This window comes from Xenopus laevis, chromosome 2S, assembly GCF_017654675.1.
Source record: "Xenopus laevis strain J_2021 chromosome 2S, Xenopus_laevis_v10.1, whole genome shotgun sequence".
In the NCBI taxonomy this organism is placed as follows: domain Eukaryota; kingdom Metazoa; phylum Chordata; class Amphibia; order Anura; family Pipidae; genus Xenopus; species Xenopus laevis.
Window position 1 is genome coordinate 141,772,716 of NC_054374.1, and position 10,862 is coordinate 141,783,577.

General features: G+C 42.0%; 1 protein-coding gene across 1 annotated transcript in view; it reads left to right on the top strand.

The window, feature by feature from the left end:
• Positions 1-10,610, top strand: part of wdfy2.S (WD repeat and FYVE domain containing 2 S homeolog) — a 32,548-nt gene extending 21,938 nt beyond the window's left edge. Inside the window, exons 3-12 of the mRNA XM_018250200.2 lie at positions 1,420-1,493; positions 2,975-3,029; positions 3,385-3,535; positions 5,247-5,359; positions 5,912-6,038; positions 6,752-6,857; positions 7,350-7,451; positions 7,819-7,949; positions 8,743-8,851; positions 10,091-10,610. Of these exons, the coding sequence (XP_018105689.1) occupies positions 1,420-1,493; positions 2,975-3,029; positions 3,385-3,535; positions 5,247-5,359; positions 5,912-6,038; positions 6,752-6,857; positions 7,350-7,451; positions 7,819-7,949; positions 8,743-8,851; positions 10,091-10,120 (998 nt within the window). The 3' untranslated portion in view covers positions 10,121-10,610. The remainder of the gene's footprint in view (positions 1-1,419; positions 1,494-2,974; positions 3,030-3,384; positions 3,536-5,246; positions 5,360-5,911; positions 6,039-6,751; positions 6,858-7,349; positions 7,452-7,818; positions 7,950-8,742; positions 8,852-10,090) is intronic.
• The last annotated feature ends 252 nt before the right edge of the window (positions 10,611-10,862 follow it).

Here is a 10,862-nt window from a genome sequence, read left to right on the forward strand (position 1 = left end):
GCTTTAGGGACATAGAAGTACTTTGAACTTAACCTACAATACACTGTGTATAATAACCATCACTGTTTGCTACGTAAAAACCTACTATATTCCGGTTTAAGTAATACCTTGTTAGTCAAGGTATAGGATCCGTTATCTGGACACCTGTTATACAGACTGCTCTGAATTGATAAAAGGCCATCTTCTATAGACTCCGCTTTAATTAAATAATTTTTGCAAGTGATTTCTTTTTTCTTTGTAATAATAAAACATTAGCTTGTACTTGATCCCAATTAATATATAATTAATCCTTATCGGAGGCAAAACAATCCTACTGGGTTTATTTAATGTTTAAATGATGATAGTAGACTCGTAAGTAGCAGTAAGGTGATGAAAATTCCAGAAAGATCCCTTATACGGAATACCCTAGGTCCCAAGCATTCTGGGTTACATACCTCTAATAATGTTACAAAGAAGACCTCTCACTTCACCAAGTGGGCTGGCACTGCCACCCAAATACATGTCAGGGAGCCGGGAGCTCCCTCCAGGGAGGTAGTCAGGATCAAGGAGGAAGCCCTCTAGTGGGAGCAAGGTCGCGGTATCCTAAGGGTTAAGCAGAATCAATAGTAGTGGTCACAGGCAGGAGTTAAAGAGGGCAGGCAGATCAGATGCAAAGTCGAAAGTCCAGGCAGAGTTCAATAACACAGGCAGGTAATAGGAATCACAGACAGGGAGCAGGAATCAAGGCTGGAAGCAGGAATCAGGGCTGGGAGCAGGAATCAGGGCTGGAAAACAGGCAGTACAGGAACCCAGGATCAGTAGTGATTTGAATCCTATACTTGGACGCCATTCTGGCGTCTTGGTGGCGTTTAAATATTTGAATTTGGCGCCAACGTGACGTCACTGGCGTCCTTGTGCCGACGTCGACGCGCTGGCGTCATGGCGCCGCTACCCACGTGGCGGCCCTGGGCGCCACCATTTTGGGATCGATGCCGGCAGGGAAGGACGCCACCCGGAGCTCCTGGACCTGCTCCGGGCGGCGGTCATGACAATACTTGCATATCTTCCAGCAGATGCCATTTATTTAGTATACTCCTGCAGGTCTCTTCAGGCCTCAAAGGGGTTTCTTAGGAATCCCTAGAGTGGGCTACAGAGCAAAAAGGCTATTGGCATGAGAAAAGATGAATACAATGGAAAAGGTCTCCCTAACTTGTCACTTCCTATTGGTTTTGACCCAAAGGTGCAAAGGCAGAGCTAATAAATGCATTAGTATATCCTGGAGACCTGTTTTATGGCCATGCATGGGATTGAGATGCAAGTAGCCTCTGTAGCCTTCATCAGCTGGACTGGGACTCGACTCCCACAACTCACTTACCCTGTGGCTCTTCCAAACAGCCCAGTGCCATGACTTGCTAATGCTCCTCTTTTCTTGTCTTCCAGCTCCATGTTGTTGCATGTGTTTTAACCCTGAAACCAGAAGGCTGACTGTGGGTTTAGACAATGGCACAATCTCCGTAAGTATGGCCAAATACCCATTGCTTGTAAATTTGTGCCTCCTTCTAATCCAGGGTTCATGTTACTGTCTGTAAAAATAGAAATTGAAAATATACACCATTAAAAGAATACCGGTTCTAATGCAACATATTTTTACAGTTGTGTGCTGCAGAACTACAGCTCCCAGCTGGCTGGCTATGGCTTGCTTTCTGTTCCTGTGACACTACCATAGCCAGCTGTAGTTAGAGAAGTGCATCTGGTTTGGTTGTGTATCATTATTTCTGCCATCACATACAGAATGATTTTATTTGAAGGCTCTAAGGACTGTGGGCTAGTCAGCTATTTGCCCCTTTGTTCAGAGAGTTCTGGCCTCTCGTCAAGGATTTTAGCTTTTCTTCTTTCACCTGGTAGATGCCATTGAAGTTTAAATATTTGAATTTGGCGCCAACATGGGATTAGGGATCCAGGATTCGGTTCGTGATTCGGCCTTTTTCAGCAGGATTCGGATTCAGCCTAATCCTTGTGCCTGGCTGAACTGAATCCCTTCCCACCCCTAATTTGCATATGCAAATTCGGATTCGATATTCTGCCAAATCTTTTGCAAAGGATTCAGGGGTTCGGCCAAATCCAAAATAGTGCGTTCCGTGCATCCCTAATTTAAATAATGATGCAATTTGCCTCTGTCAGGCTCTTGTAAATCTATAATTACAATTCTTCTTCAGGCTTGTGCTCACAATAATGACTGTAACCATTCTTATCTCTTCTATAACATGGGTTGTTCACCTTTAAATTCGCTTTTAGTATGATGTAGACACTGACATTCTAAGACAATTTGCAGTTGGTCTTCATTTTATATTTTTAACAGGTTTTTCAGTTATTTTGTTTTTTCAGTTATTTCATTTTTGTTTTGTTTAGCAGTGCTCCAGTTTGGTATTTAATTTTTCACCTTCTAAAGTAACTAATAAATAATCCCTTTAAGGTATGGAGATCCTAAAAAACCCCAGGTCCCAGGCATTCTTCAGAACAAATCCCATACCAGCACCAAATAGACAACTGGGAACCATGTGTGGTGGCTACCTCAATGGTAAATAGAGAAATCAGAAAATTAAATCCTGCCACCGAATACTGCTAAACCGGGTGCATCAGGGATACAATCAGTGGCGGAACTACCGGGGGAGCAGGGGGTGCCCGCACCCCCTCAGGGCCCCCGGCAGCCCGCTCGCCACTGAAAGCCGATGTGTACGGAGGGGGGTGGGGCCCGGCTGTGCGTCACGCACCAGGGCCCGTCCCCTCTAGTTACGGCACTGGATACAATGGTCAGACCAATGGCTCGTGTATAAGGACTGTGACATTAATGAACGTTAATTGGAGATAATGTTAAACCATGGTGGCTTTGCACATAATTATTAAGAAATAATAAAAACCAATAATATATTTAAGAAATTACCTTTTCTTGGATTTAAAAAAATGACCATCTAATATTTTTTCATCTTTTTTTTAGGAATTTATTTTGTCAGAGGATTATAACAAAATGAACCCAGGAAAAACCTATCTTGGTAAGAGACCCAGTCACTCCCAGAGTCAAATACATTTTGCAAGGAGCTGTGACCACCCCTACATTTTACATACCCCAGATATTCCATTCATAGGACACTATTCGGATTCTGATAAATGAAAAGGACAAAATCTAACACCACACATACACCTAATTGGTGCTGGAGGGATCATTGCATTTACTGGATCCCAGTGTAACAGTTACAATGGCAGTTGCATTTAAAGAACTTCTTGTTATGAGAATGGATAATGTACGCCCTTCTGGAACTTCTAACATTATTAGTTTATTGATATAACTGTAAGGCTGTAAATATAAATATGGGTGCACTCTGACCAATGCTTATTGTGTATGTGCAGCGCACCAGAGCAGAGTAACAATGGTTCTCTTTGTGCTGGAGATGGAATGGTTACTGAGCACCGGTCAAGACAAACTCTTCACGTGGCACTGCTCCGAGACTGGGGAGCGTCTGGGGAACTATCGCACCGCAGCCTGTGCCTCCTGCCTACAGTATCCTTTCTGCGTTTGTTTTTATATGCTTTTATATCCCTTGGAACCAACTGACTGCAGGCTTCAGACAGTAACAATGCCATCTCTCCCATGTAGCCTAATTGTATTTATAAGACATTATCTATTGAGTTCTGTTCATCATCGGCCAGACTTTGTGCCAGAGCTGCAATTTATTGCTCAAAGAATGAAATAAAACCAAAAATAAGCATTTTATAGACACAAATGTTGGAAAATGTAGTTGTTCTTCTTGGCCCCCAATTTTGTTTAAGATGGTTTAGCCAAAGCGACACCATTCACTGGGTGTATAATATTTCGGCACCACTAATGTTTAGGGCTGTGCATTGTTATTCAAAATAATTCAGAGGTCACAGCTGCCCAATGTTTTATAGCAAGGTTAGGGGGACATAAGTCAGAGTTTTCCTTCGTGGAGATCCAAAATAATCAAAATCTCCTGATCACCTTGCACCCAGGCCCGGATTTGTGGAGAAGCCACCGAAGCCCGGGCCTAGGGTGGCCAGATTTTAGGGGGCAGCCCAACAATGCCTGCATTGGTTCAGAAACACTGGGGAGGTGCAGGAGATATGATAGTTTTTAACATTTCCTGTACGCCAATCCCCATTTCTCTGGTCCCGATGATGAAAATTTGATTGGAAAAAAACAAGGTGATGGGGAGACGAATGACAGTGGGCCTAGGGGTACCTGCTATGTAAATCCGGCCCTGCTGGCACCTAAAATTCTGATCTGCTGTCTCTGAAATATGACCATTAAGGAACAATAACAAAGTAAGAGCAGTGAGTGGATAAAAAGAAAAGACTGAGATCTGTAACGCTAATAAAATTACTCTGGCTTGAGAGGTCACTGAGAACAGAAAACATTAACAGAGATTCCTATTAATAGAAGAGCAAGAAGAATATAGCAATAGAAAAATATTAGCAAGAGTATGCAGTACAGTCCCTGTGCTAATGTTCAATGGACAAGGCAGCATCAAGCAAGGAACCATGAGCTACAGATAAGGGTATGACAAAGGCCAAATGATCATAGAGAGGAGCTGTATTTCTGTTTATTCATTGCAATGTTTGTCCTCCCTGGTTGTACGTTTAAGTAGCCAGTCCTGTGCGTGTGTGTGTGCAAGCCGTGCTATTTAAATAAAGTTAAACGTATAAAAAGGCCTTATGGCTGTGGCTTCCCAGGTACTACTTAACCGCAATTCTACAATCAATGCCTGGAATCAATACATCATACATAACAGGATGTGGGCTCCTCTGATGATTTTATTCTCTTGCATCAATGATTTGATAAAAGGTTTTGTAGCTGTGCCCTTCTTAAAAAAACATGCACTTTTCCAGGGGCCATTGCAGATAATTAGGTGTGGGGATAAATTATACTAAATAGTGGCTCCTGCCAGCCAACAGTAAAAACGCCATAGCCCCCTAGCCCCTTGGTTCCAATCCTATGCCCTACCCAGTACAATGGTTTCTCTTTCTTAGTTTTTTCCCTTGACATATAAGATCATTAAGTCAAAAACGTAATTCCAGTAATGCAGTATGGGCAGCCCTGCAGATGTTGCCTTTGGCTCTAGGTTGGAGACTGGAAAAGGCCTTTGATTGGCCAAACTTATGCTGTTGCTTTGCCCTCAGACTGTGTGGCATCCTGGGTATGTAGGTTTAGTGGTATCCAGCTGTGCTTATGCCTCTTAACACTCTCCTGATAGATTTGATGTGGAGACAAAGCATGCGTTTGTTGGGGATCAATCTGGACAGGTTACCATCCTTAAACTTGAACAAGATAACTGTAGCCTTATCACAACCTTCAAGGGACATACAGGTAAGGTGGCCTCTGGATATTCATTATAAACCTGCTTTTTTTATTTGAAGTGTCAATAACCACTAACAATTGTCCTATTGATTAGCATAATTGGCCTTTCCATTACCATAATTTCCTAAAACTGAAACTCACGTAGCAACATGAGTAATTTGCTACAAGACATTTACACACAGCAACCAATTTGAATTTCGTTTATATGGTCTACCTGTGCTCAACTGCATAAACCCATGTCCTCAACTGCTTGCATGTGATCCTGCAGTGGATTGGATACCCACAAAAAAGTGGGTCACTGCAGGTAGGGTTTTTGATTGAGGGTTTAATCTATATTTCCTTATTATATTATCTATATTTTATTCCATGATTATTTTCGGTCATTGTTTGAGCCCCTTGACAAAGGGTCCAATAACATATAGTACATAAAATGAATAGTATGCAAGGTGGCTCAGTTAAAGTGCAAAACAATCACCGCAAACAACTACAAAAGTATTATATCAGATTTATTTTTTGTACTAAAGGTGGAAGTGAAAGACTGCTCTTGTGCTTGTGTTACAGCTGGAGTTACAGCGCTGTGCTGGGATCCCGTGCAGAGGCTGCTGTTTTCTGGCAGTTCCGACCATTCCATTATCATATGGGACATTGGGGGGCGCAAAGGAACCGCACTAGAACTTCAGGGCCACAAGTAAGTGTTATGAAATGCAGAGATGCAGCCTCTTGTATGAAGACCAGTTTTTTTGTGGGATAAGAGATTCCTTTATAGGGGTTACTGGGAGCTGTACAGTTGTACAATATAAAATGCAGCTAGTGATTTGTTTGTGTGTGTCTGTTCCCAGGGGGAGCAGTAGTTCATTAAAGAGGCCCTTTACTGACTGTCGCTTAGGAACAAATGTGGCAGCAATTCACTTGTCTCCATGCAAGGGATTTTGCCATGTCTCCAAACTGCCCAAAAGTCATACGTGTAATTGTGCAGTTAATTTGTAATTTTCTCTGATAAATGTAATTCTGAATATATACAGTATGGCATAATAGCTTGAAAGCCCATATTAATGTAGTGCAATACTAGTGACAACCAACCATATATGCAAACTACAAACTGTCCTCAATAATGGATCTTTATGTAAGAGATTGGTAAAAGGGCACCTATATCTCTTTTATATGACCGGTAGAACCACACGATTTCCATAACATTTCCAAGAGTCAATGGTCTTGTCCCTTCCATGGGTTAATTAAATCGTGTGAGATCCATGCAGGCCCAGATCATGCTAGGTAATGGCAATAACTAATTCAGTAACTGTCTCTGCTTGATCCTGTTCCCGCTGACTAGCCCTGTGGATCAGCTTAATGGCGCTTCAAGTTGTTTCTTTTTAACCAGTAACATGCCACTCTTTGTCACAGCGATAAAGTCCAGTCCATCAGTTACGCACATCACACAAGGCAGCTCATTTCATGCAGCGCAGATGGCAGCATCGTCGTCTGGAATATGGATGTGGAACGGCAGGAGGTATGTTGGAATTCGTTTAAATGCATTTTTAATGAACATAATATGCCATTACATAGGGAATATTGTATTCCCCTGACATAACATATAAAAGGATAGTATAAGTCCTATAGGGAATGCATATTGGGAGTTATGGAGAGTCAAAATGGATGTGTTTTGCATATATCAGACTGTGTGAAGGAATGCACAGCATCGATGCTTATTGCAAAGGGACTTGACTGACCTTACGGGGAATGCTTTTATCTCGCTCATATTCTATAATTCCCTCAATCTAAATTCCAGAGATTGCATATCTGTTCTATAAAGAGCAAATCTACATGATGTTCAATGATGTCCTCCCCATTATAGTGACATGTTAGAATAGACTTGGCAATGAGTGATTACATAAGGAACAACCCTCTGTGGTGGGATAAGTGAAAGTCCCATTTCGGGCATGCCTTTTGACTTTAAATCGGCAGATCCTTTGCTCCTGTTTGAAATTTTCCTGATTTTCAGACACCAGAGTGGTTGGACAGTGATTCCTGCCAAAAATGTGACCAACCTTTCTTCTGGAACTTCAAGCAGATGTGGGACCACAAAAAGATTGGACTCAGACAGGTCTGTTATTCCCACATGAAATTTACTCAATGTACGTCCTATTCACGGCACATTCTTTTCTTTATCTATAAATAACAATCACATGATTAAGAGGATGTTAGTTAAGACAAAACAAAATACCATGGTCCTTTGGTTCTCTTCTTGTGCTGTAAAAGATTCAGCCATATCCTCCTCTTTTAATTCCAAGCAAATTGCAATCCATCCTTTGAGTCCTGTGGATCCCGTGTATGACAGTGTGACTGGCAACTGCTACTGTAGATAGTGGCGCTGCAACAGTTATGTGATTTTTTACATTCTAGTATAGATTTCACCACATTCTTTATTTTCTCATTCAATTTTTTCTTTTTTTTATTGAATTACCTTTTAGCATCATTGCAGGAAATGCGGGAAAGCAGTCTGTGGCAAATGTAGTTCCAAAAGGTCCACAATTCCACTCATGGGTTTTGAGTTTGAAGTGCGAGTCTGTGACAGCTGCCATGAGAGCATCACTGATGAACAGTAAGTCCCTACATAATTCATATTGGGTCTGGGGAATAGATTCTGTTTTGACTGGAGAAAAGAAACTTTCCTTGAAATAAACACTAGACTATGACTATAGTACTTTTAAAAGAGCTTTAAAATGCCATTCATGGGCTTGTGTCTTCTTGTCACACTAATTCTGTAGTTGTTGATACCAGTTCTGGGCAGTGAGCATACCCAATTCCATACCAGTTCCATCTTGCTTTCTTGATCACTTTCCCCAGGTACTGAGGATAAAAGCCCCTATAGAGAACAAAGAAATGTCATCACTGCAGTTCCAAATAATTTACAAACAGACTTTCCACACAACATTGGGGGGGCTTTGGGCCAATTGAAGCGTTCTCCAGACTTAATTATTGCCATTTTTAGTATAACTGAAGTACTTGGCATTGGCAAAAGAAACCCCTAGAGCAGTGATCCCAACCAGTGGCTTGTGAGCAACATGTTGCTCCCCAACCCCTTGGATGTTGCTCCCAGTGGCTTCAAAGCAGGAGCTTTTTTTTTAATTCCAGGCTTGGAGGAAACTTTTGGTTGTATAAAAACAGTTGTATTGCCAAATAGAGCCTCCTGTAGGCTGCCAGTCCACATAGGGGCTACCAAATAGCCAATCACAGCCCTTCGTTGGCATCCTCTGGAACTATTTTCTTGCTTATGTTACTCCCCAACTCTGCTTACATTTGAATGCGGCTCACGGATGAAAAAGGTTGGGCATCCCTGCCCAAGAGCACAGACATGATGTCACTACAGATCTCTTCTGTTTCCTGTTTTTTAGGCGTGCACCGACAGCAACTTTCCATGACAGTAAGCACAACATCATCCATGTACACTTTGATGCAACTAGAGTATGGCTATTAACCTCAGGAAGTGACAAGGTCATTAAGGTTAGTGGTCCATTGTCTAAATGTACATAAAACAAGTGCTGTCTCATGCTGATTAGAAACCAGTCTATGAGGCATAAGGTGGCCATACACGGAGAGATCCGCTTGTTTGGCGACATCGCCAAATGAGCGGATCTCTCCCCGATATGCCCATCTTGAGGTGGGCAATATCGGGCTGATCCGATCGTGGGCCCTAGGGCCCAACGATCAGATCCTAACGAATAGTAACGGGTGGTCGGATCGCATCAACGAACAGATGCGGCCGCGATCCAATGGGATTTTTAGTCCCATCCAATCGAGATGTGCCCGACTTTCGGCCCCATACACGGGCCAATAAGCTGCCGACTCAGTCTGTCGGCAGCTTTTATCGGCCCATGTATGGCCACCTTTACTCTGACATGGTGAAATGACTTCAGTGGCACTGTTAGTGCCCATTGAAATGCCGCCCTGAAACAGGTGTATTAAATATATAATGTATATAAATAAATGTGTATAATACTGAGCCATACAACTATGCCTTTTATTGGTGTTCTCCATGTTCTCCTAAGTTAGCTCTAAGCTTCCATGACCCTTAAAGGGATTCATGATTTTTATGATGTAGTTTTTATTTCTAAATTACACTATTTACACTGCAAATAATTCACTCTACAATTATAACATTTAATTCCTGAACCAGCAAGTTTTTTTTTTCTTTTAGTTGTAATATTGGTGTGTAGGCAGCCATCTCAGGTCATTTTGCCTGGTCATGTGCTTTCAGAAAGGGCCAGCACTTTAGGATGAACTGCTTTCTGGCAGGCTGTTGTTTCTCCTACTACTATTTAACGCAATGTGTCCCAGTGGGATCTGGATTTTACTACTGAGTGCTGTTCTTAGATCTACCAGACAGCTGTTATCTGGTTACCTTCCCATTGTTCTGCTGATAGGCTGCTGGGGGGGGGGGAGAACGGAGGGCTGATATCACTCCAATTTGCAGTACAGCAGTAAAGAGTGACTGAAGTTTATCAGAGCACAAGTCGCATGACTGGAGCAGCTGGGAAACTGACAATATGTCTAGCCTCATGTCAGATTTCAAAATTAAATATAAAAAAATCTGTTTGCTCTTTTGATCTAACTGTGTTTTGAATTTTTTTCCCCATGATAGTATCCCTTTAACTGAATTCCTTCTGACTATCCCATTTAAATACATGCCTGAGCTCCTATGTGGTTTTCTGGGCAGTGACTATTGTCTTTGTTCTTTTCCAGCTGTGGGATATGACACCAGTGGTATCTTGACAACACCCATCCTTCATTGTTGGAAACAAGATACAAAGAAGGGAATATGTTCCAGCTCTAGAGAAGTAGAGCAAGATCACCCAGGACTTTATTGCCTTTCAGTATGAATCCTATGGAGAGGAGAAGTCATTTGGTTCCTGTCTTTTAACTTCTATATTGGACACAGTTTGAAAACCTCAGTGACGTTGAGGTTTTAACAATAGTGAGCCTGCAGCTTGCACCATACTACAGCATTTTCCATCCTTTTGGGTGAAATGATTTGCTTGCTGTTTAGAGTACTAAAGCAATCCGTTTGCAATGCCTAACCATTTTTAGAGATTTGGTTTACTTGAGGCTCTCCTCATTTCTCAAGTTTTGGATTTTGTCTTCATCCTTTTTTGTTTCGTGCGTTGGCTCTCTGCAAGGAAAGCCGTGTTGCTAGCATTGCAAGCATTGGAATTCCTTATGTTGAGTCCTAACCCAATGCAAAGACGTCCATAACTCTGCTCTACCTACTCATAGACAGGCAATCTGCTTCTGATTTACTATAGCTACTAGATGCCCTAAAGCATTGGAATTCTATGGCTTGGGTTTCTCATCATCATCGTTTTCGATTCTACAAAGGAAACGTGAGGAACCTTGGTTTTGTTTTGTTTTTCAAAGACTTCTGAACTGGTCGCCACATACTTAATAGTGGGGTAACAAATACTGACCACTTCTTTGCAATATTTTGGTTTCCTCTTACAGCAGGGATGTCCAATCT